This window comes from Arvicanthis niloticus, chromosome 16 (assembly GCF_011762505.2).
Source record: "Arvicanthis niloticus isolate mArvNil1 chromosome 16, mArvNil1.pat.X, whole genome shotgun sequence".
NCBI classification, from domain to species: Eukaryota; Metazoa; Chordata; class Mammalia; order Rodentia; family Muridae; genus Arvicanthis; species Arvicanthis niloticus.
Window position 1 is genome coordinate 17315569 of NC_047673.1, and position 27254 is coordinate 17342822.

At 43.0% G+C, this 27254-nt stretch overlaps 1 protein-coding gene across 5 annotated transcripts in view; it reads right to left on the reverse strand.

The window, feature by feature from the left end:
* Positions 1-27254, reverse strand: part of Tacc1 (transforming acidic coiled-coil containing protein 1) — a 106714-nt gene that overhangs the window by 63401 nt on the left and 16059 nt on the right. The window contains exon 1 of one of the 5 annotated variants that reach the window (XM_034520095.2): positions 26549-26673. The exons of 1 other annotated variant lie outside the window; for it this stretch is intronic. In XM_034520095.2, coding sequence (XP_034375986.1) covers positions 26549-26622 — 74 coding nt within the window. In that variant the 5' untranslated portion in view covers positions 26623-26673. Of the gene's footprint in view, positions 1-26548; positions 26674-27254 lie in introns of those variants that run through there. 3 more of the 5 variants (XM_076913925.1, XM_076913926.1, XM_076913928.1) reach the window with 3 other exon arrangements.

Consider the following 27254-nt stretch of genomic DNA (forward strand, 5'->3'; position numbering starts at 1 on the left):
TTTCTGAGGTATTTTGCCACAGCAACAAAAAGCTGACTAGCACACATAATAATGATCGTTGTCTTCCCAAAAATAAAACTCTCAGTGCTAGGGAAGTGCAAAGTAAGAAAGGGAGCCTCTTGCTGTTGATAAACGTCGATCTACAGTGAGAGAGAACCAACAGGCCCTGCTCTTTTCTTGTCCAAAATACTTTTTAACATCTGGAATCAACTTATCTGCAGTTTCTTTTTAAACTTGTAATCTGTACTTTCCAACAGAAGTCAGCTCTGGCCACAGAGTCTTATCGGGCGGGTCCCATCTGCCTGACAATATTGGCACTGGAATGCATGACCCAAAGAGTGTATAAGCCTTTCTCTTACATACAAGCATGTGTTTATGTGGAAGGAATGATCATTCATGCATACATACACTTATACGTACATACATATATACATGCATGCACACACGTGTGAGCACACACACACAAACATACAGAAATAGGATTTAAATGTACACATTGTCTCCAGCAAGACAGTAACTACTGTCTATATATACCTCCTGTCTTCATAGTGTTCTGCTCTGCAGATGAGGGAGAGAAACCAGGACACACGTGCCTCCTAGCAGAGCCAAGTGCTTTTCCTTCTGCTGTGTACCCAACTTGATGCTCATAGGGGCCAGGATGTATTTATTAATGGATTCTCTGTTATAAATGAAACCTGATGAACAAACTTATGCAAATACATCTTTTTGCATATGCATCTTTTTTACATATATTATGAGTTCTTAGCACAAGCTGCTAAGTAAGACTAGAGCATCAAGTCACACATATTTTACATTTAATACACGTAGTCAACTACCCTTGAGAAAGGTTATAACGGTTAAGAGGCAAGTTTTATTAAAAGGCACTGACTTAGGCTGCTGAGATGACTCAGAGGTTAAGAACACTGGCTGCTCTTCCAGAGGTCCTGAGCTCGATTCCCGGCAACCCCCATCTATAAGGGGATCTGATGCCCTCTTGTGGCATGTAGGTGTACATGCAGACAGAGCACTTACACATTTAAATAGTAAATACATAAATAAATACATTTTTTTTTAAAAAGGTCAAAAAAAAAATTACTGAGTCTTCATTTGGGCCTACAGATGCCCAGTGGGCATTTAAAGGCAAGACAAAGCTTGGCTTCTCCATTTCATTTTGTGTCTGGGTTTTTTTTTTTTTTTTTTTTTTTTTTACTACCTTGAACTTTGTGTCAGATTCCTGCTCAATGCTGCATATAGGTATGCTAACTATTTAAGGAGTATCTGTCTAAAACTGGTAGCACAAGGCTGAGTAACCCTAAGCTTACCTGTCCTATCTCTGTCCCTTAGAAGACTCCTAAAGAATCGCTAACATCTTTCTGAGAGACCGCCAACTGCCGGCTCATATAACGTCTTGTTCCAGACCTGGACAAATGGCTGAATCTATTGGGACTCTCTGAAGTGATGTATGACCAAGGACTCTAGTGACAATACTAATTCACATTTTTAAATGACAGTTTATGAGACAGTCTTTCCCTCAGACTTTAGCTAATGCTGAGTTCTGTTAATCTTTTAAATCTTTGCTAATGTGTAGAAATGACTTGTCCCTATCAATGCCCTGGTCTGAATAATTATTTGTAAGGCTGAGTGTTTTGATGCATTTACTGAACCAGCCTGTCCTCCTTTCTCCCCATCTCCCTCCCTCCTTTCTTCTCTCCCCCACCTCTCTGTCTTCCCAGTCACTTGGTCACTCGTCTCCTACTTGTCTATGCCCTCTTTTTGAAAATGGAGGGTTTAACTTCTTTGTTTAAATCTATAGTAGTAAGTTGTGATCACTGCATTACCAGTGCCCAGGACATTAGAAATGTCCATGTTGCTGTAGAGTGGAAAGCCTGGGGTGGCCCCACCATTCACCACATGACAAGCCCTCAAGAGTGATGTCCAGGGGGTGACTAGGAGTGGGGAAGTGAGTGGGGTATAAAATGAATAAGTAAAAAAATTCAAATAAAAAGAATGATGTCCACTTTTTCAGAAACAGCTTGATTTTGTTTTTCTCAATAATGTTGCGCTCTCTCTGTCTCTCTGTCTCTCTGTCTGTCTCTCTGTCTCTCTCTGTCTCTCTGTCTGTCTCTCTCTCTCTCTTTCACACACACACCCACACCCACACACCCACACCCACCCACACACACACACCTTTATATGTATCTCTATCTCTATCTGTTTTGGGGGGGTATAATTTGGATCCATTGGTTAAAAAAAAAAATGCTTCCATTTGAAAACGAGTGCTTTCTCTAGGTAACTGCAAAGTGATACTGTTTTATATGTTAACTATTTTTTACATCTTTCTATTAGCATACAAATAAATGGCTTTCGCCATGCCATTTTCTTTTCTTTTCAAAGGTTTATTTCTTATGTACACAGTGCTCTGCCTGCATATATGCATTCGGGCCAGAAGAGGGCGCCCGATCTCCTTATAGATGGTTGTGTGCCACCATTGTGGTTTCTGGGAATTGAACTCAGAATTTCTGGAAGAGTGAGTAGTCAGCATTCTTCACCGCTGAGCCATCTCTCCAGCCCTCGCCATTTTCATACATTATAATTCACTCTTATCTACACCCCAGCGCTCCTCCTGATCTTCTTTCTGCACTGAACAACGCTCCCTTCCGCTCACGTGATACCTGCGTCCCACCACCTCCTGTGACACCTCCCTTGCTACCGTCTCCTCTCTGTGCATGGCTTCCTCTCTACTTTCCACTCCTCCTTCTTGTTTTGAGACAGTGTCTCATTACATAACCCTGGTGTGGAACTTGCAGCAATCCTCCTGCCTCTATCTCTTGAGTGCTAAGATTATAGGAATGCTCTATTATGCCTAGCTTCCTTTCATATATGAATATATATTCACAAATACACATATTCATATATGAATATATATTCACAAATACACATATTCATATATGAATATATATTCACAAATACACATATTCATATATGAATATATATTCACAAATACACATATTCATATATGAATATATATTCACAAATACACATATTCATATATGAATATATATTCACAAATACACATATTCATATATGAATATATATTCACAAATACACATATTCATATATGAATATATATTCACAAATACACATATTCAGGTCAAGATTTTATATGTCAGAGAAGATGGTTCTTGTCTGTGTCTAGCTCATTTCACTTAACATAATGACATCCTCTTTCCTGCAGATATCGTAATTTCACTTACAGCTGGAGAAACGTCTGCTGTGCATAGGTACCTACTATAGCCTACTTCTGTGGATGGTCAGGCTAGCTCCATGTCTTGGCTACTGTGAATAGTACAACAATAAATACATGTGCAAACATCTCTGTGGTGTGCTGACTTATTCTCCTTCAAGTGTATGCCCAAACGCCATAGATGTTAAATCGACTTTTCTTTTGCTTGAGAATCGACTGATTTTCATGGTGGCTTCACAAACCACTTTACCAGCAATGAGGACACTTGTTTTCTTGATGACGATAGCCATTCTGATTTTATTTACTTATTTAATTTTTAATTTAACTTTTTATATGTATTGGTATGGGGCTGTCAGATCCCCTGGAACTGGAGTTACAGATAGCTGTGAGCTGACATGTGGGTGCTGGGAGTGGAACTTGGATCCTCTGGAAGAGCAGCCAGTGCTCTTAACCACTGAGCCATCTCTCCAGCACCATTCTGATTTTAATGAGATGGAATCTCAATGTAGTTTAGCTTTCATCTCCCTGAAAGCTAAAGATGTTGGACTTTTTAAAAGATATTTATTGGCCATTTGTATTTCTTCCTTTGAGAACTGCCTTCATTTCATTGGCTGTTTGCTGGTTGGATGATTTGGGAGTGGTATTTAATTTGGGGCATTCTTTATAGATTTTATACATTAATCTCCTATCTGTCCTATAATAGTAGAGATTACCCCATCCCCCCATCATCCAGTCAACGATTCTTTTTTTTATTTATTTATTTTTTTTTAATCTACAAGTGTGATGGTTTGTATACACTCAGCCCAAGGAGTGGCACTACTAGAGGGTATGGCCCTGTTGGAATAGGTGTGTTACTGTGTCTTTAAGACCCTCATCCTAGTTGCCTGGAAGCCGGTATTTGGCTAGCATCCTTCAGATGAAGATGGAGAACTCTCAGCTCCTCCACCATGCCTACCTGGATGCTGCCATGTTCCCGCCTTGATGATAATGGACTGAACCTCTGAACCTGTAAGCCAGCCCCAATTAAACGCTAACCTTTTAAGAGTTGCCTTGGTCATGGTGTCTGTTCACAGCAGTAAAACCCTAATTAAGACAACAAACCTTTACATACATGTATTTCATTGGCTGATTCTTGGGATCGTTTCTGTGACACTGGAGGCTTCTTTTTGGAAAGTCCTTGTGTAGGCCTTGATCCTGAAGAGTTCTGACTATGTTTTCTTCGGGCAGTTTAGCCTTTCTCATACATGAAGTCTTCTGGCACATCTTGAGTTTATTTTCGTTTGGGATGAGAGCAGAGCTATAGATCTGTTTTTATTTTAACACGTGGTTGTCACTGTCCCAGCACCATCTATACAGCTGTGCTCCGTCAGCAGGACACTGACTTCAGCACCTACACTAGAGACGGAAGCTTGTATTACATCAAGTTCATTGCTTTGTGCCCGGGCTGACATTTACGGACAGTGTGTCACTGGCTACTTCCTCCTCAGTAAAACCCTCTAGCCCATAGCATCGCACACCCCAGAGGCTCAGCAGACGGAACACAGCTACAAGAGGCATCTCTGATTTTGTCTTCTTGAACACCATTTTCTCTACCCACAATCCACATTCCTTCCGGAACTCGGAGGCTTATGCATTCTGGTCCTGGGTCCAGCTCCAGCTTTCCAGGGCGTGAAAGTGACTCAGAGGCTGACTCAAAATTCTCTCCTACCCCTATCTCTCTTTTCTCTTGCCCCAAAACAATATTTGACCCAGAAAGCATGTGGGACCCACACCTAACCCAACTGCTGTGCCTTGACAGCCTTTTAACATTTCAACTATGTTTATCAGAACCTATTTAGCAGATCAAATCCAGGGCAGGATTCCAGACCAAAGTCAGCATCCCCAGTGTGGGAGAGGTGCTCAAGGCTGCCCACCCACACCCTCACAGGACAAAAGGCCTCTTTGGGATGGAGGCAGCATACCCAGCAGGGATCCCAGGGAATGAGCTGAGTTTGTAAAAACCTGACTCTGTACTGAATTAGAGGACAAAGTGGCATTTCATAGTCCCTGGCCTCTGCATGTATTTCATTTGAGATTCTGGGTTGAACCTCTGTGATAAGCCCTGATAGGAATATTTCCCTGCCCGGTGATGCCAGGAATATATACACAGATGGTATGAACCATTCCTCGGCCTCATTCCACAGCTCCTGGTACATCTGTGGGGCCAAATGCTGCCTCCGAGATTCCCAGAATTCACCCCTCCCTACCAATAGGAGGATCAAATTGAAAGAATTTCCCTAAGTCTTTCCTCTTTGTTGGAGTTTTTCTCTGCTCCCATTAAAATGCTGATTTTTGTCTCCAGGAGCAAGATATCCAGAATCATTTTATCATCTGCGCTCACACTTTAGAGTCAACCATTCAAAATCTCCCATCAAGTGGCTTTCGGGGTGGACAGGGCACCCCAAGGGAGCTGCTTATTTGTTCTGAAGCTGACAGCGGAGTGCAAAGGACTGATTCCTTTTATATAACACAAGGCTCCGGAAAGCGGAAGAAACTCGGCTATGACCAAAAATGGAAGCAGCATGATTCAGCTTCCATGGGGTGGGGGGGGGGGAAGTGGCCAATGGGTGAGGGGGAGCACTAGCTGAGAGGGAGGAAGGAAGGAGGCAGATCCGGTGGTGGCAACAGGGCAGCCAGACATCGAAGGAGAAATGAGAGCTGAAACCTTACCCAGCAACAACCTTAGAAGACAGCGAAGCTGTTGCCCTTGGGGAGGGACTTCCAAAAGATCCCTCCCTGATTGTAAAGTCCTTGAGAAATTACGGCTTTGAAATTGTCCTCTAGAGTATTCTTACAGAAACAAGATAACCACAATAGGCCTTCGAGACTTGCTGGGGAAGGCACAGTTTTCTGATATCTCTATGTGTCAAATTGTTACTGCTTTTGGAAGATTTATGGGCAAGTCTGGCTGGAAGCACAGGGCATGTATATACACACAGACACACACACACACACACACACACTTCCCCCTCACATAGTATTATAGAATCACAGATATACAATATACCTTAAACTCACTACACACAATTCCACGTACAGTCTCACATATACACACACCACAATTACATGCAGTCCCATATACACATACCTCTCCCATAGTCATATATATACATATACATACATCATAGAGCTATACAAACTCCAATCTCCCATACAAATAAATGTCCCCACAAAGTCACACACAAGCCACTCCTCAAACCCCAAGCACCACTCCCACACCCACACACCGTGAGCACACTCCTCATGCACACTGGTCCTGGTGTAAGAGTATGGATTCAAAGGAGACAGTTTATCAGGGGGTAAGAAAACAACATTTACTTTAAAACAAAACAAACTATAAACTAGGCCAAAAGAAAAAACATAAAAAAGACACTAAAAATGTATTTTAAAAATGTTGGAAGAGCCAGTCAACTGGATTTATAGACCTGAAACTCAACCTTCCTTCCTCCCTTCCTCTCTTCCTTCCTTCCCACCCCCCCCCCATCTCTCTCTGTCTCTTTCTTTTAGATGGGGTCCTAGTATGGTGCTCATGCTGGTTTTGAATTCCTAGGCTCAAGCAATTCTCCTTCATAAAACAAGGATACCTGGGACTCTGGGAACCCACTCAGCCCTCTGGGTGGAGAATAGTTATCCTCCTAAGGGGGCCGTAACAGTCTCCCTGCTTCTGTGAATAAAACCTTCATAGGCTGTACAGAAATCACAGAGGGTGCCCACAAGTTCTGTCATACAATCAATATAAGTTTTAAGGGAACATCTTTAAACCTGCATTTCTACAAACACACACACACACACACACACACACACCTGCATTTATATAAACACACACACACACACACCTCTAGGAATCCCCTCTGTATCTAACAAAGGCATTTACACTGAACTTCAGGAGTGGATAGATAACAATGAACAAGTCATGAGGAACACACAGGAAAATTTCTAACTCCCAGAAATAGAAGAAGAAGAAGAAGAAGAAGAAGAAGAAGAAGAAGAAGAAGAAGAAGAAGGAAGAAGGAAGAAGGAAGAAGGAAGAAGGAAGAAGGAAGAAGGAAGAAGGAAGAAGGAAGAAGGAAGAAGGAAGAAGGAAGAAGGAGAAGGAGAAGAAGAAGAGAAAAAAAAAGGAGGGGGGAGGGACGACTGTGGTTGGTTCCCCCTGGTGGCCGGACTGAAGAACAACACCTTCTCTGGTAAGAGGAAAGAAGGTGATAGGGACTGGAGACCACAGATATGTTTACTCTGTCTCTCTTCCCTATTACTGCTATGTGTTCCCAAAATTTAGGCATATCTCCTAGTTCTAATCTTGTCCTCGAGAGAACACCCCAGCTTCCATTTCGGGTATCAACTTGTAAATGTGGCCCCTGATAATTAGGACTTGACTTAGGTTCCCCTGTGCTATCGCTCCAGGACACTGGACACTTATTAGGTTCTAGTACTAAGTTTGTATGCTGAACATCCTCTAAAAGGTCAGTGGGCTACAGGCTTGACCAACGAGAAGACACTCCTGGAAAGTGCCGGAAGCTTTACTGGGTGGGTTTGGTGGGAGGTTGTGGAATGCCATTTCAGGAGATCTGTAAATCCCAGGTTTTTCCTCTCTGCCACACGCTGGCACCAGGATTCGATGCCTTTCTACCAGCCCAAAGCTATGGGTCAGAACCTCCAAAACTGTGAGAATAGATAAACCTTTTCTCTTTATAAATAGATTGTCTCAAGTATTTTTTGTTACAGAGACAAAATCTAATACATATGACTTCCCATGTGAAATACTACAACTTGAGGAGAGAAATTATGTATCTGTTTCAGTGATGGTGTGTTGCTAGGGATCCAATCTGATGCCTGTGTATGCTACATAAATTCTTTTTTGTTGTTATTCTTTTGAGACATAAGGTCCCTCTCCCTCTCCTTCCCCCAGCATCGCCCCTCAACCACGCACGCTCTCGTGTGTGTGTGTGTGTGTGTGTGTGTGTGTGTATCCTAGAAGGCTTGGAATTTGCTGTGTAGACCAGGATAGCTTCACCTGCCTCTCAGAAAGGAGGAGGTGTCAGAGATCCAGAGACATTAACTCATGTAATCTCTTTGTGAGCCTGTGAAGCAAATAAAATTGTCTCCATTTTGCACATAAAGAAACTAAGGCTTGGAAAAATTCACAAACTAGGTCACAGAGTCATAAATGGGAAGCTGGGATTCAGGTGTGGAGAACTCACAGAGCTCCACCTGCCTCTGGTTCCCTGGTGCTGGGATTAAAGGCCTGTGCTATCACGACCAGTTTACATAAATTCTTGAATCTAATCAAAAGAAGGTAGCATGCCTTTGGTCCCAGCATTTGGGAAGCAGAGGCAGGTAGGTCTCTGTGAGTTAAGGCCAGCCTGGTCTCCATAGTAAGTTCCAGAACAGACAGAGGTATGTAGCCAGACTCTGTCAAAAAAAAAAAAAAAAAAAAAAAAAAAAAAAGCCTTCTGTGATCAAGTAGATAAAATATCTACACTTAAAAAGACAACCCAATCATCTCCCCATCTCGTCCAAACTTCTCACTTGATTTTTTCCTTAAACCTCTATTTAAGAGCAGTTTTGATGTAGTTCTAGAAACATAACATTTTGCACTCCTTAGAAAAGCAATACACACACACACATAAAACAAAAAAAAAAAAAAATAAAATAAAATAAACTTTTCTTTTGCAAAGAAGCCCAAAAGAGGCATTCTTTCCGTGTAAATGAAATCCAATATGGTATTTATCTGTAGAACAGGTTGGAGAATGTTCTGTCAGACACTTCCTTTCCTGACACTATGGTAGCTGAAAGGAAAAAGCCATAAACACTCATCATCCTAGGAGATACACAGAACCTCGGCTGGTTAATGAGCAACCAGTACAAACACCTGGTAACTTGTCTCCGGTTCAGCCAGGTTCTCCACACCTGAATCCCAGCTTCCCATTTATGACTCTGTGACCTAGTTTGTGAATTTTTCCAAGCCTTAGTTTCTTTATGTGCAAAATGGAGACAATTTTATTTGCTTCACAGGCTCACAAAGAGATTATATGAGTTAATGTCTCTGGATCTCTGACACCTCCTCCTTTATATATTGTGTATGCATATTTTCATGTGGAAATGTCTGTAAGGATATTAACAGAGTGTGATGGTTTGCATATGCTTGCCCCAGGGCGTGGCCCTATTAGGAGATGTGGCCTTGTTGGAGTAGGTGTGTGACTGTGGGTGTGAGCTTAAAACCATTATCCTAGCTGCCTGGAAGTCAGTCTTCTACTAGCAGCCTTCAGATGAAGATGTAGAACTCTCAGCTTCTCCTGCATCATGCCTGCCTGGAAACTGCTACGTTCCTGCCTTGATAATAATGGACTAAACCTCTGAACCTGTAAGCCAGGTTAACAATTAAATGTTGTTCTTAGAAGAGTTGCCTTGGTCATGGTGTCTGTTCCCAGCAGTAAAACCGTACGACACAGAGTATAAAGAAATTCTTAACCCAACTAAGTCTTCAGAGCTATTGCTGTAAATGACAGTTCCTTTGCTGGAGTCCTGGGTGCCTTCACCCTGGCTGGTGCTGGGCACCATCAGAATTTTCCAGGAATGCGAGGTGGAAGATTGATGCATGAAATTTTTCAGAAATGAGACTATCCTGATTCAGAAAATAGACACAGCCTGGAGCCGGTGATGAATGCCTTTAATCTTAGCACTCAGAAGGCAGAGGCAGAATCTCTGTGAGTTCAAGGCCAGCCTGATCTACAGAGCTAATTCCAGAACAGCTAGGGGTACACAGAGAAACCTTGTCTCAAAATAAAAAAACAAACAAACAAACAAACAAAAAAAAACAAAGCAAGCAAGCAAGAAAAGAAAAGAAAATAGACATAATAGTTTCTCTGAGACAGCCCTGCTATGCTTTGTTCCCATAAGAGCACTTGTTGACATCTGATCCTCGCCATGAAGTGGTACATGGTGGGATGATGGGCTATCTGATTGGGTCACAAGGATGCTCGTGATTCAGGACAACCAGAGTCAGTCCTGGATCCATGGACTGATGAGTTTCTTGGGTCGACCCCTATTACCAGAACTAGCTTGGCTCTATCTCCTGCACACACTCCGTGTACCATGTGATGTCAGCTTTCCTGTACACTTTGGGACTCTGCAGAGAGTGCCTAAGAAGGACATGACCAGACACGGCTTAACCCTGAATTCCCCACTCTTTAGAACTGTGAGCTGAGTCTTCTCTCCCTGCAAATTAGCCAGTCTCAAATATTGTGTTATGGCAACAGAGCACAGACACAGACAACTCCCGAGTTTAAGCAAGCTACACATACTTTCTTCTTTGCCTACAGTTGTTACTGACGGCACCTGCAGCAGGTCTAGCATGAGAACAAACAAGGGGAAACTGGACTATATATAAACCAAAAACACCTTTAAACATTATACTCCTGGTATCCTTATGAGCAAAACTCCTGAGAAGAAGTAAATGTCAAATGTGGGACTCCCACTGGTAGAAATCTCCAAGGTTACCAAGTCTTCGTGGGCAAAAGAGCAGAGGATGAAGGGGAGAGCTTAGTGATGGGCTGTTTGCCTTTCCTCATTGGAACCTGCTAGCACCTCTCAGCCTGTCTATGAAAAAGTCAAAGGCAACAAAGCCCACGACTGAGCAGAGAGCAGCAGAAGGCATAGCGTTGCTGTGTTGTAGAGGAAGTGACACCTTTAGGATGGATTCAGCTGGCGGAGTATGCACAAGAAAGGTCCTACTGTGAATGTCCCTCACTTTTAGGTACCACGTCCTCTCCCATCCTCAAGGTCACCTCCTCTGCTTCACTCGTAGCCCTCAAAAGTAAGTACAGAGGAACATTCTGACTGCATATATTTAGAAAGGCTTTCCCAGGTGCATGTAAATTCCCATGCAAGTAACATAGTCACAGTGCTTAGGGAGCAGCCTGTTAACATTTGCTGAGCCTTCAGTTATAAATTTCTCATCCTCAGTTTATACGAAAAGAAAAATAAAAAAACAGCCACTGAGAGAGAAAACCAGAAGGAAAAGACAGGCTATATTAATGAACTTTAGGTGGTATTATTGGATGATGGCACCCACCTGTGATTGGTTGCTAGCACATGGGAAATGGGATGCAAGAGGATTGATTCAGAGTTCAAAACTAACCTGGGCTGTGTAGTAAGTCATGTCAAGAGAGGGAGGGGTAGGGAGAGGGAGAGGAAAAAAGATCATTCAACACTTAATACTGTACTAGAGCAACTGATCTGTTTTCTATTATATACATAGAAGTAATTTCATGAAGCCCAGGCTAGCCAAAATCTTGATATGTAGCTAAAGATGACTGTTTTAGTTAGGGTTTCTATTGCTGTGAAGAGATACTGTGACCATGGTAACTCACTAAAGGAAAACCTTTAATTGGGACTGGCTTACAGTTTCACAGGTTTAGTCCAGAATTATCAAATTGGGAACCACGGCCACATGCAGGCAGACATGGTGTTGGAGAAGGATCTTTGGATTCTACATTTGAAATGGCAGACAGCAGGAAGTGAACTGGTTTGAGCTTCTGAGACCTCAAAACCCACCTCCTCATGACACACCCTCTTTAACAAAGCCACACCTACTCCAACATGGCCACACCTCCTAATAGTGCCGTTACCCATGAACCTATGGGGGCCAAAGAGCCTGGGGAGACAGAGTACTCAAAAGGAACAAGGGCTACTGCAGAGCTCATTAAGCTTATGGAACCTTCACCGGTGGGTGGAGAGAGAGCGGAGGACAAAAGGATCCTCCTTTATGACAGAATCTTTGGGGAACCAGAGCAAGCAATGCCAGTGGTGCAGCTGGTGCAGATTGTGAAGAATGAAGCCAGATTGCAAGATTACGGCCCTGATTCTCCTGATACTGATGTTCGATTTGGGGATAAGTATACCACTATGGGACATAGTTAGATCTTGGCCTGTTCCCTTGCCAGTACATTCAAATGCTGAAGTACTGACTATTGTTTACAGCTATTGAGTGTTACTTGGTTGCCCCGTCCTCAGGGCACACCGGCCAGCAGCCTGAGTTATACAATGCTACAAGTTTTCCATTAAATTTTATACTTTGTTTTGTGGCAGCAAAACTTTATAGCATAAAGGTAATCTACTTGGTGTTGATTTGAGAAAAAATAGATTGCTTACATCGTTAAAGATTGGTTTTTTGATTTGCCTATGTTTATAGAGAAAAGATACAACACGTGTCTTTTAAGGTTTACAGTTTAAATTTAAGGTTTAAAGTTAAGGTCAAAATCACACAGTTCAGGAGTAGCCAAGCCTCAGAGAGCAGGCTGAGGGAGGTTAAGCGCATTTACATTTGAATTGAGACAATGCAGACTGAGCTGCAGAAGCTCAGGTGCTAAAAGCTCCTTTTGTCCTGGGTCTTTACAACCTGGTCCTAGAAATGTGCTTACGGGAATTTGTCTCTTGTCTTCATTGTTTCTTGTGAGAAGAGGGATAAATCTAAGACCCAAAGACTTTACAACAGTCTGTGGGCTAAAGGTTATGATTATGCTGCAGAAATTAAAATTATGTCTACTTCCCTCCATGAGTATAACTGTACCTGCTGATAAAATATGGTTCAAATTGTTCTAATTCCTTTATATTCAAAGTTGTTAAAAATGAGATGCTTTAGATTCCTCTAATATATGTAACAATTATTAGAAGATAAAGTTGGCTTTTGTCCGATGTTCTCATTAGACTAGGGAAGATTGGTTATTAAATTAATCCAAAATAAAGTTCAAATTTAAGATTTATACGGCCTAACTTGCCTACTCCAGCTGCCATTTCAGTAAATGCTTATATAAAAGATGTTTTATACCATCCCTTTACGTTTCTGGTAAAGGTGAGAGATTTACAGTTAGTAAATTTATTCATAATTTTTAAGAGCCCATGAAGCGATATTTGTTAGAAATAATTGCTTCAAAAATGGTTAATTATCTTACATTTTATATATACAAATATTGTTGCTGCTTTAATACAAAAAATTAAGAGGTTAAATCTTTTAATGTGTATTCATTGTGTGATACTTTATTAGTGGATTTCTCTAAAAAAGTTTTTTCTGCAAGCCATTGCTCCAATATAACGAGCTTTAAAAATTTTTAGAGTACTTGTTACTCCAAAAAAGGATTCAAAGACTGTCTTTCAATATTTGAGACCTCAGTTAGATCCTAATCAGATGGGGCTAGAGAGATGGCTCAGCCATTAAAGGCTGGACTTAATTTAAATTATAAAAGCTGAACTCCCAGCAACCACATGGTGGCTCACAACCATTTGTGGTGGGGATCTAACGCCATCTTCTGGCTTGTGAGTGTACATACAAAAAAGAAAATGGTTTACTTTTAATCTTGATTTGCTCTTAGTGATTTTTAAAAGTTGTTAAGAGATATTATTTGGCTAAAACCTCATCTTAAGCTTACCATAGGAGGATTTAAACCTCTGTTTAATGTTTTCAAAGGGATGCAAGTTCTAAATTAAATCATATGTGTATTTTCTTGAGATTATCCTGCGTCAACACAATTAAATTATATGTTGTAGCCACTGTTTAGAATGTTAAAAAGGGTGTATCTGCCTTTGTCTTGTTGAATGGTGTGCTTCATGAAGTGCAGAATGTTTCGGCTACACAATCTAATATCTCTAGCCATTTGAATAACATTAAAATTAATAAGGTGTTTAAGAATACATCTGCACAACCGGTGTCGGTGTGTGTGGACCCTCCATTTTTCTTTATGTTATCCAACTTTCAGAATAATTCTGATATCTTGGATTGTAAGAATGTTGCATGCCTTTTGGCACAATGCTGGAATGGATCACTAGACCTAGCCTTGGTTGTGCATGTGCCTACCTTTGTGCCCATCCCAGTAGAAGCTGATCCTGAAACTCTCCCTACTACATCATTATTGAGACATAAAAGAGACTTTGGTCAATCAGAGAGTTGATTTGCTCCAAGCCCATGTGGAGCAGCTCACGGATGTGGTTCAAATAAGCTGCGTGTCAGCAACCCCACATCTAGGTATTACACCTCTGAGATTTGTGAATGATACATTTATTCAAAGCCATAATCTTTCTGCTTATTTAAAAGAGAATTGGGCTGGGGAACTGGACCAGATGCAGCAGCAATTGCAGATCCCGATCTTGAGTCTTGTTGGAGCTCAGATGGACCCTGATTCCCCTGGCGATTCTATTTCTTGGCCTACCTCTGCTTTTTCTTTCTTTCTTTCTTTCTTTCTTTCTTTCTTTCTTTCTTTCTTTCTTTCTTAAAGGGTGGGGATAGGCCTGCTTGGTGCAGCCCTATGTTGTGGATTGGTGTTCATGATGGTTGGTCTGTAAGCTCAGAGCCCAACAAAAACGTGACAAGGCCTTGAGCAAGCATCTCCCCCTGAAATTTGACTATCTAGGCTAAGAAAGTAGCCGATGACTGAGATCCTCAGTCGATGCACCCCAAGGGTTCAGCCCATTGCACTGGGTCAATGAGAGGTCTAAGTCCAGCCAGCCCTTGCCTAAATAGCTGTGGTACCTGAATAGTAGGTTGACAGCCCTTGCACTCCTGGGAGCTATACTCCATTGCACAGGGACGGGTATCAATTCCTCTTTATATCCCCTTAGCCCTTGCACCCAGAGGACTTGTTTCCATTGCACCTGGTAGGGTAAGGGAGAATCTTCGGGCTATAAGCTCTTGATCGCTTATTCCCCCAAGATGGAGTTTGCTTGATCGGGCTTGAGTTCGAATCTTGATTGGTGCTGCACTTAATAGGCAAAAGGCTGTTCCATATTAATAATTTAAACAGGGAGAGATTTAGGATGCCGCTGTTAGCGGTGGCATAATTTGCCATTCCAAGATGGCGCGGACATTGTGTCCTCTCCACTAGTAAACAATTAACTGCACAGCTGCAAAGGCAGAAAGCCCGCCAAAATCACTGGCCAATCCTGAGGAGTAATATTGGGTGATGAGTGAACAGCCAATCAGAAGTGAATACGTCACTCTAGGGTGTATTTAAGCTGTGCCTCTTCCTGTCTTTGCCCTTCCTCGTCCTTTCTGCTTCTGCTGATACAGAGTAAAGCCTCACTGTGGTGATACCCGAATTCTGTCTCTCGTGTTTCTCTTCCATGGGTGAAAAGGGGACACGGGAGGCGCGCGCAACATCCAACTCCTTTCAGATTTTTAAAAATTAGATATTTTATTTATTTACATTTCAGATGTTATCCTCTTTCCCCATTTGCCCCCCCACCCACCCATAAACCCCCCATCCCATCCCTTCTTTTCCTTTTTGCTTTTATATCATTTTAATTTCATGCAAGTATTAAGGTCAGTTCTAGGTTGAGGAACTAGCAAGACAATAGATGCAAATAGTCAAGGAACAAGCAAGGCAGTAAACAGAGTCCCATGATCACTATTTCTAAGGGCTTATCAGGATGACCAAAATATCTGGGCCTACTTCCCTGTCCTAGCTCAATGTCATTTACATGCCTGAAGCCTACTTCCTTGTTCTAGCCTAAAATTTAGATTCCTGCCTGAAATTACTTCTTTGTTCTAGCCTAAGATTTAGATTCCTACCTGAAATTACTTTTCTGCCCTAGCCTAATGTCATATTACTGCCTGCAGCCCACTGCTTTGTCCTTGGCCAATGTCAGATTCCTTCCAAGCAGCCCATTTCCTTGTCCTTGGACAATGCCAGATTCCTGCCAGGCAGCCCCCAAAGCTCTCAACATCTCCCCCATTTTTATTGCATAAACAAGACTGAGCCTGTCTTAGGTCATTCTGACAAGAATGCCTTCCTTACCTGTCATGGAATATGCATTATCAAAGGCAATTCACTTCTGTCTTAGGTTGGTAAGGCTCCGTGCAGAATCTTACCCATCCTTGGCCTGCCAGCCTGTTAAATTAATAACTCTGTCTGGGTCCTTTCAGCTTTGCTGACTGCAACAAACTTCTTTCTTTTGAGCTGGTTCTACTCTCTGTTAGCAGTTCCTTTGCAGGTATTCCATGGCTCTAGTGTCAGGGGCAGCTTTGCTTATACTTTAAGGCCTAAAATCAGCCATAGGCCTAAGTCAGCCTGCTAGCACAAAGTCTTTGGTCTCTGTGAAAAAAACCTTGAAAAACCTTCTAGACGGCTAGAAGCTATTGTAAACAAGCAGCTTTAGTGGAAAGCTGCCAGGTCTCAATCATAAACCTTATAGATAAGTAACTTTGATGGATAATACTAACTTAGATAGGGACAAGTAAATCATAGGTGGAGTCAGAGTGAGCTGTTCCCTGAAGCTTCACCCAGCTGATATTCTGTTCTGAAAGATATCTGTATTCCCCCTAAACACTTATGCTCCTGTGTCATCCCCTTCCCTTACATCCTGACTTTTTGTGTATATAATCCCTGTGTGGAAAAGTAAAAATTGTGATTTGATCAGCCTATAGACAGATCGCCTTTCTTTGCATTTGCCTGTCCCCCATCTTCTCTTCCAGATGACCTCCCTGGACCCCTGTTTAATGCCCTGCTGGCCAGGACACTCTGGCATCTCCAATATCTTGAGATCTCCAAGGCAATCCAGGCTTCACCTTCAGAGCTTTACACAATGACTGCTCTGGGCCTCCATGCAGGGACACCCTTGATGTATACCTGGCCTCAGCAGCTTCTCTTATTCATGAAGGGAGATTCCATAACCCCTCTCTTCTACCTTTGACTCTAAAGCCAGACCCACATGGTCAAAGCTGCCAAGTTCTGTTGTTGCTGGGGCTGGAACACAACCCCCTCATTCAACTACATCTTCACCAGCTTTCTGTTTTCAAAACAATATTAACTGCCTAAGCTTAGATGTCCTGAAACTTGCTCTGTGGACCAGGCTGGGCTTGAATTCAGAGATCTACCTACCTCTGCAGTGCTGGGATTAAAGGCAGGCACTGCCACAGCTGGCCCTAAGCTTTTCTTAAATTCCTTTTCACAAGTTGGAAGCTTGGCTGGGTGGGATCTTGCCCCGAGGTTACCGCTCCCTTTATTTCATTTAATATCAGGATTTTCTTTAATATTTTTATCTCCTTGGACACAGGATTTAACTACATTCCACTTCCTGGTGCCCCCTTTCTCCTAGAACTGTACATTTTGTATTTTTCCATGCTCCGCTTTTCTTCTTTCCTTTTATCTTCTTAAGAGTGAACAATCATGACCGTAAGACAGAGTCAGTACTAGGCTGTTCTGAAATTCTCTCTGCCAATGCTATTAATACAAGTCTTTAATTTAGACTCAGGAAGATTTTTTTTTAATAAGGGCAGAAATCAACCACATTTTTCAACAAAATATCACAAGAACAATCTCTAGGCCATGTATTAACATTTTGCTCCTCTAAGTAAAATCATGTATTTTGTATCCATGTATTAACATTTTAAACCTCTTGACCTAGGCCCCCCACAGTTCAAATCACCCTCAGCACCTATGTCTTCCATGTTCCTACTAACATGGCCCATTAAGCCCCTCTTAAAGTGTTCAACTGCTTTTGTAATCCAAAGTCCACAGTCCTTCAAACAAAAGCACAGTCAGGCCTGTCACAACAATACCCGAGTCCCTGGCACCAACTTCTGTCTTAGGGTTTCTATTGCTATGAAGAGACACCATGGCACCATGAAGAGACAACTCTTATAAAGGAAGACATTTAATTGGGGCTGACTTACAGTTTCAGAGGTTTGGTCTATTATGTTGGGAAGAATGGCAGCAAACAGGCAGACATAATATTGGAGGAGGAGCGGAGAGTTCTACATCCAGATAGGCAGGCAGCAGGAAGTAGGAAGGTGGTTTTATTCAAACCACCACAATGACCTTGAACTCTTCATCCTCCTGCCTCCGTTTCTTCCATCCTTCCTTCTGTCCTTCTTTCCTTCCTGTCTGTCTTCTTTTTTTCTTTCTTTCTTTCTTTCTTTCTTTCTTTCTTTCTTTCTTTCTTTCTTTCTTTCTTCCTTCCTTCCTTTCCTTTCCTTTTTTCTGTCTTTCCTTTCTTTCTTTCTTTTTTAGATTTAATATTTATTTACTGTATACGAGTACACTGTAGCAGTCTTCAGACACACCAGAAGAGGGCATCAGATCCCATCACAGATGGTTGTGAGCCACCATGTGGTTGCTGGGAATTGAACTCAGGACCTTTGAAAGAGCAGTTAGTGTTCTTAACTGCTGAGCCATCTCTCTAGCCCCCTTATTATTTTTTTTTATTTTTATGAGTACATTGTAGCTATCTTCAGACACACCAGAAGAGGGCATCCCATTACAGATGGTTGTTAGCCACCATGTGGTTGCTGGGAATTGAACTCAGAACCTCTGGAAGAGCAATCAGTGCTCTTAACTGCTGAACAATCTCTCCAGCCTTTCCTTCCTTCTTTCCTTTCTTTCTTTCTTTCTTTCTTTCTTTCTTTCTTTCTTTCTTTCTTTCTTTCCTTCTTTCTTTCTGTCTGTCTGTCTGTCTTTGGAGAGGGTGTAGATTTCAAGGTAGGGCCTCACAATGTAGCTCTAACTGTCCTGGAACTCACAGAGATCCTTTTGCCTTTGTCTCTACAATACTAGAATTAAAGGTGTGTGTGTGTGTGTGTGTGTGTGTGTGTGTGTGTGTGTGTGTGTGACTATACCCAGCTCCTGCCCCCATTTCTCAAGTGTTGGGACTACAGTCACCATACTTGACCTGATAGGCTATTTTGGGGGTAAGGGCATTGTTAGGGCCTTATTTCACATCGGTGATTCTAGAATCTCAGAATAAATGGCTTGTTATAAATAAGAAGAAGCCAAGAGACAACTGGGAAGAATAACAAGCTATGTTATCCTATAATAAAGAACATAAAGTCAGAGAAGGAACAAAAAAGAATAATATCACAGGGTTGATTTATGTAAAAAAAAAAAAAAATGTAGTGGTGCATGACTTTGATCCCAGCACTTTCTAGACAGGTGGATCTCTAGGAGTCTAAGGCTAGCTTGGTCAACATAGTGAGTTCCAGGCCATCCATGGCTACATAGTAAAACCATGTCTAGCATAGACAGATAGATAGATAAATAGATAGAAAGATAGAAAGATAGATAGATAGATCATGAGTACTGAATTCATATTATGATATCCCAGATAGTAAGAACTACAGAAATCTGAATAAAATATGGGTTTTGGTTAATAAGATGGTAACAATATTGACTCATTAATGTAACAAATGTGCTGTACTAAAACAACATGTTGCTAAAAGGAGAAACACCATGTGGAATACAAGGGAGCTCTCCATATCAACTTTTCTGTAAGGTAAGGAGATTACTTAAGAAATACCTCTCCTCCATACCAGCACTTAGGAGGCAGAGGCAGGCAGATCTCCAGGTTCAAGGCCAACTTGGTCTACAGTCTGAGTTCCAGGACAGCCAGGTAATACCTTCCCTCAAAGCTTAACAAATGAAGGCAGCAGAAAAAGTTTATAGACTTGCATAACAATATACATTAACTAAGCATGTGGGGTGCTATATACTTAACACCACTTACAGTACCTTACATCACTACTGTAATGGGTAATATTTTTTAGACCTATTTTAATCATTTTTATGCGCATGAGCTTGCATGTATGATAAGAAGAACGTGTCAGATCCCCTGGAACTGGAATTACAGACAGTTGTGAGCTGTCATTTGGGTACTAAACCGGGGTCCTCTGGGAGAGCAACAAGGCTTGTCTGTGAGACTTTGTTTAGATTAGGCTGAGTGGTACCTTCCTGTGGATGGGGCTGGGGGCTGGGTTTAATGAAAAGGAGAAATTGAGCTGAGCCAAAGCGGAGGTTGCTCTTGTTTCCTGACTGCAGATGCAGCAAGACCAGCTGCTCCGTGCTTCTATCACTAAGTCCTCCCGGCCAGGATGGACTGTAACATCAGACAGTGAGCCAAAACAAACCATCCTTCTCTAAGTTGCTTCTGTTGGGCTATTAAGGTAACTAATACAATTAATGATCATGGAAATGCAAAGAGAAATCAAATTCAGCACTACTTCACAGCTATGAGAATGGCTATTACAAACAGCTCGGTAGTTAGAAGCATTTGCTGTCCTTCTAGAGGACTGAGGTTTAATTTCCAGCACTCACATCCTGACTCACAACCAACCACCCATAACTCCAGTTGCAGGGGAATCTCACACCTTCCTCTGGGCTCCTCAGGCACCAGGCATGCTCATGGGATACATAGATACATGTAGGCAAACACTCATATAATGAAATAAAAATGATCTTTAAAAAGGGAGGGGGCATGGAGAGATGACTTCAGTAGTCAAGAACATTTGCTGCTCTTCTAGCGGACCAGGGGGTTCAGTTCCCAGCGCTAACACAAGGGCTCACAACCGTCCTTAACTCCAGTTCCAAGGAATCTGGCCGCCTCTGCAGACATTACACATACATGCAGACACACACGCATACAGGCAAGTACTCACGTAATTAAAATAAAAAAGAATGAAAATTATAAGCATGGAGAAGGGGCAGGGAGAAACTGGAACACCCATGCCTTGCTGATGACAATGTAAAATGCTGTAGCCACTTTGGGAAACCTCACAAAAATCAAACAGAGTCACTCAGTAGTTCTAACGTTCCTGTGCACACAGCCCAAAGAATCTATATAGCAGGGCCCCACTTGTGCTTGACTGTTTAAAGTAGAATTATTCACAATAATTAAAACGAGGAGTCAATTCACATGATCACCCACAAATGAATGAAGAAAAGAATTTTTTTTTTTTTTTTTTTTTTTTGGTTTTTCGAGACAGGGTTTCTCTGTGTAGTCCTGGCTGTCCTGGAACTCACTCTGTAGACCAGGCTAGCCTCGAACTCAGAAATCCGCCTGCCTCTGCCTCCCAAGTGCTGGGATTAAAGGTGTGCACCACCACCGCCCGGCCAGTTTCTTCATTTTCATACACAAACAGATCTGAAAACATCATGCTAAGTGAAACAAGCCAGACTGTCTTAGTTAGGGTTTTACAGCTGTGAAGAGACACCATGACCAAGGCAACTCTTCTAAGGACAACGTTTAATTGGGGCTGGCTTAAAGGTTCAGAGGTTCAGTCCATTATCATCAAGTCAGAAACATGTCAGTATCTAGTCAGGCATGGTGCAGGAGGAGCTGAGAGTTCTCCATCTTCATCTGAAGGCTGCTAACAGAATACTGGCTTCCAGGCAGCTAGGATGAGGGTCATAAAGCCCACACCCACAGTGACACACTTACCCCAACAGGGCCACACTTTCTAATAGTGCACCCCCTGGGCTAAATATATACAAACCATCACACAGGCACAGGAAGAATATTGTATGATTCGATTTGTATGAGGGACCTAGGATAGGCAGATACAGACCAAAATAAGCCAGAGGTCCCCAGGAGCTAGGTGACAAGGAATTGAACTCAATTCAACGAGTGCAGAATCTGTTTATGGTTGTGAAAAGAGTCTTAACAGCGGTTATGATTGTATACATTATTAGTGTTACTGAATCACATACTTACAAATGTAAAACTATGCATGTGCACATACTAACACACGTGCACACGTGTGCGCGCACACACACAGACACAAATGATTAGAATAGTGAACTTCAGTATCAATTCTGACCACAATGTGGGAAACGGAAAAATAAAAAAAAAGCATGCCCCCACCCCCCACCCCCATAGCTAGAGTGAGCTTCATCAGAAGGCAGCCCCACACAAATGGTACTGGCTCATTCTGGCCTCAGGTTAATGACTTTCTGTAGTATAGCCTTCTCTGGCATCTCACCAGCTCAGACTCCAGACGACCCAGCAGCTGTGTCCTTTTTATTATTGTTTTCCTTCGTTCCTGTGTTTAATCCTGAAATAAGTGCCAACTGGGAGAGGGTGTGGGGTGAGGGCGAGATGGGGTGCAGCTGGGCTCTAGCCCCAAACGGGAAGAGTTTGCGGAAGTTGTGCCTGCTCTCCTACCCAGCAGCTATCTCGACAGAATGTGTGACTAGTGACTATTTCCAGCTCCTCACACACAGAAGTGATAACCACACTCAAAACACACACATACACACACACACACACACACACATACACTTGGTCATACACACCCTTGGTCACACACACATTTGGTCACATACACACACATGCTTGGTCTCTCTCTCTCACACACACACACACATACACACACAGGCTTGGTCACACACACACTTGGTTACACACCCATACATACTTGGTCACATACACATACACACATGGTCTCACACACACAGAGACACAAGCACATGCTTAGTCACTGACCTAGTACATTATTCACTAAATCCCAAATGGAAAGATTGGTCCCAAAATTTAACAGGTGCATATCTTATATTTCAGACAGACAAGCTAAATAAGAACGAGTGATTATTTATAAATCATAGGCTCTATTTTATGTCATTCTCCAACATCCCCCACCCCCAACACACACACACAAATCTCTCATTGTTCTTAGAAAAGCCACCATGGACATATTGCAGAAAGCAATCAGCCAGGAAAGTGGGAGTGGAGGGGAGGGGAGATGTTTCAAACAGTGAAGCAAACTACCCCACACCCAAGGGGTGCCTATCTTCTTGGTAGTTCTTTCCTGAAAAGACTGGAAATTACCTGAATTTAAAACTCAGAGGTGGCTGAGTTGGTGAAGCAACTTGGTTGAGAGAGAGCTGGCCGGCAAACCTAAGGCCGTGGGTTCAACCCCAGCTCTGCATAAATCCAGGTTTGGCCATGCACACCTGCAATCCCAGCACTGGCGAAGCCAGGGCAGGAATTTCCCAAGAGTCCTAAAGTAAGTGTCCTCGATGCACCATCACAGGAATTCTAACCCAGGTCTGCCTGACCCCACATCTGTGCTTTCTCAGTCCTGAGAGGCCCCAGGAATGAATGAATGAATGAATGGATGGATGGATGGATGGATGGATGAATGAATGAAATTCCTCCAGCTTTTTTGTTTGTTTTGTTTTTCAAGACAGGATTTCTCTGCATAGCTCTAGTTGTCCTGGGCTCAGAGATCTGCCTGCCTCTGCCTCCTGAGGGCCGGGATTAAAGGTGTGCACCTCCAATGTCCGGCAAATTTTAAAAATTTTATTTTCCATTTTTTTGCTTGTTCACACATCTGTGCACTGTGTGCATGCCTGATGCTTTTGGAAAGCCAAAAGAGGATATCAGGTTCTCAGCTTGGAGTTAGGGCTGTGAGTAACAGTGTGGGACCTGAGAATCAAACCCGAGGCCCCTGGAAGGACAAACAGTCAGTTCTCTTAACCACTACACCATCTCTTCAGTCTCTAGGTCTTTTATCCAAGCCCTGGGCTCAGAGGTCACCGACTAAACTTTAAACACTGATGAACTGGACCTTAAGCCAGACATTTGTTTCCATGCACGTCTCTCCTCCTTTGTATTTCTCAGCTGAGTTCTTGTAAAAGCTTTATCTGAAATACAAACTGTAACCATTCTCAAAGATGGTTTCTCCCTCAAAAGAAAATGCCTTTGAGTGCATTATTCACGTGACTTCCGTGCTGGTGGAGACGTCCTTGAGGTCAGCGTTATCCAGGGCAGCCAGGAAGTCTGTAGGGACCCACGTGAACAATGAGTCCTTGCTCTCTCGGAGACCCTGGAGAGACTTGTGGCACGAGCTTCCACTCAGCAGTACTTGGATAAAAAGAATACTTTTTGCCTATGAAATCTCATCTTTCTAAAGAGTCCATTCTTTTTTTTTTTCCTCTTGAAACAGGGCTTCTCTGTGTATCCTTGGCTGTCCTAGAACTTGTTCTGTCGACCAGGCTGGCCTTCAACTCACAGAGATCTGTTTGACTCTGCTTCCCAAGTGCATGGACTAAAGGTGTGCACCACCACGCTTGGCTTCTAAGGGGTCTTTAAGTGGTAGTCCCATGTGTCTGCTAAGGCTGCCTCACTGAGGAGAGCCTGTGTACTCTGATGAGACTAAAAAAATCTCAGTCCCGAGAATGAAGCCCAGAGCCTAGGGAAGCCAGTGATAGACCACTGACTTATATCCCCATGTCCTTCTTAATTGAAATGAAGAGAGGCTATATTCCTAAGCAAACACCAAAGATGGACGCCATTTGCATTGGTCAATATTAGTCAAGTTTGGCCATACATAGAAGGTACATGAAGAACCTCCAGGGAAGACACTAGATAATTTAACAACTGATGACTCAACACCCCAGTAACTGAACTCACATCCACCTTCATTTCTCCAAATGCTGCCAGTGAATAGGTTCACTGTTTACTTTCAAACTACACAGGAAACCTGGCCACCGTTCACAAAGAGCATTCAGCTTTCCTCCTTGGCTGAGAGAATAAACTGTATGTTCCAGATAAAATGGTTCATAGACAAAAATGACTGTGATTCACACAATCATCTATCAACCTCGGAACAGCTTATGAAGCTGCTCCTACCGTTCGGTTAACAAATGATGAAATTGAGATCCAAAGACGTTAAGAAAAAGATAAAAGTCCCCCAGCTGTCAAGAAACACATCCTGGAATTAAAGACACAGCTATTCCCACCCACTTCAGACACGCCCATCTGTCTGTTTCTCTCTCTCTGTCTCTCTCTTGCATTCTCTCTTTCTCTCTCTGTATGTGTGTCTGTGTGTCTGTGTCCTCTGTCTTTCTCAGGGTTATTTGTTTTTATTTCATGAGTATGAGTGTTTTGCCAACATGTATGTATGAACACCACGTTTGTGCCTAGTGCCCAAAGAAATCAGAAGAGGATGTCAGATCCCCTGGAATGTTCTGGATGTTTCTGAACACTGTTACTGTTGGTGTTCAGAATCGAACTCAGGTCCTCTGCAAAAGGAGTGCTCCTAACCACTGAGCCATCTCTGCAGCCCCCTATTTTTCTCTTTTTTTGGTTTGTTTGCTGTTTGTTTGTTTCAAGACAGGATTTCTCTGTGTAGCCCTGCCTCTCCTGGAACTCTGTAGATCAGGCTAGCCTCAAACTCAGAGATCCAAATGCCTCGGTCTCCTGAGTGCTGGGATTAAAGGTGTGTGCCACCACTACCAGGCTTATGTTTGTTTCTTAAAAGTTAATCAACTTTAGCAATTTTATTTTTTTGTATTAAGCAATGCCAATTCAGATTTCTTCCTTATTCAGGGAAAATGAAAGAAAAAGTGGGCGGGGTGAGGTGGGGTTCTGTCAAGTGAACTAAAAATCTGATTTTTTCCCCCCCCGACCTTTCTCAGGGGGGATGTAGCTGCAACAGGAGCTTTGAAGTGAGACACCTTGGGGTCTACTACTTTCTAGCTAGTAAAGTGACCTTGGACAAATTACTTGATTTCTTTGTGTTTCAGTTTACTTACTGGTAGACTAACACTACAAGAAACAAATTCAGTGTTCTTGGAGATTAAACAGCACAGAGCAATTATGAAGCTTTCTCACAAATCTTACATGCTCAGTGAGTCTCAACTATCCTTCCTATTAAAAAGTTGTTCCGACTACATTTAGATTTGTAACTCTATGTAAATATTAGGAGACCCAGAGCTGGTGACGTGTGGTTCAATAGGTAACAAATGTTGTTACTGAGCCTGTTGACCTGAGTTCGACTCCAGGGACCCACTTGCTGGAAAGCAAGCTGGCCTCCACGTGTGTGCCCTGACACAAATAAATAAGTATAAAAAAAATAATAAAGGTTTTTAAATAGTAGGAGGTAAAAATAATGTATTTAGTATTTGGATACCAGGAGGCTGTTTTCTATTGAAAAGATGATTTTTTTTTTTTTTTAAAAGGAAAGAAAGAAAACCCTTGCCATCCCATAGAGTCTATCTCCCTCAAACTAGGGCTGAGGTTTGCTGGAAATAAAGAGCCATCTCCAGCGTGCCCTCGCGTGTATGAACACACACACACACACACACACACACACACACACACACACACACACACACACAGAGAGAGAGAGAGAGAGAGAGAGAGAGAGAGAGTTTCAACTGTTCCAACTGTTCCAACAAGTCTTTATCAGCATGTCCCCCTCTCCCCACACACAATCAACTTTTACTATGTCTCACACGGAGGTCCCTGCCGACTCCTTAACGGTACTTGGTGTCCCCAGCTGTCGCTGTCCCGGAACAAAGCACTTACTGCAGCTACAATGCTGCCCTTCTCTGAGGTCATCATGAAACTCGCCGCAAACAAGAGGGAATTCTTGGGAGCCACAAGCGCCACAACCCCGTCCCTGGACCCCGCAGGCCCGGACGGGTCTCAGCGAGCACCCCCACCCTGTCCGGCGCCCGTCCCTGTCCTGAGTCCCCAGCCCCACGCCCTGCGTTGACTTACGCGGCATCCACGGCTGTCGGGGGCGTCTCCCACGCGAGCCCCGGGCCGCGACCCTGGGAGTGCGAGCCGCCCATCACAGCCAGCCCACGGGTGACCTCGCGGGAGGCGGCGGGAGGAAGGGCCAGAGGCAGGGCGGGGCCGCAGCCACCTCCCTCCCGCCCGTCCGCCCGCCAGCCCGCCCGCTCGCTGCTCGCCCTGGCTGCAACCAACCGAAGCTCAGCAAACGCTACTTCTGTCACCCTGTTCATCCCAACTAGTTGGGTGACTTGGGACAAGTTATTGCACCCTTTCTGAGACTTGCTTTCTTCCTCTGTAAAATAAAGGAGTGTATTCACCGCTAAATGTGCACTTTGTCGACCGAAGAATGAACTTTTTTCCAAGTCATAAGACACCCCTTTAAATCCCAGCACTCGGGAGACAGAGGCAGGTGGATCTCTGTGAGTTCGAGGCTAGCCTGATCCCGTAGTAAGTTTCAGGACAACCAGAGCTACATAGTAAGACCCTGTCTTGGAAAAAAAAAGAAAAGAAACCAAAATAACAAGAAAGGAGAAGGAAGAGGAGGAGGAGGAGGAGGAGGAGGAGGAGGAGGAGGAGGAGGAGGAGGAGGAGGAGGAGGAGGAGGAGGAGGAGGAAAAAGAAGGAGAGGGAAAAAATTGCCTGAGGTCCTATTCACCTTCCCTAAGGCTTCAGGAGTCTCACCCTCAGG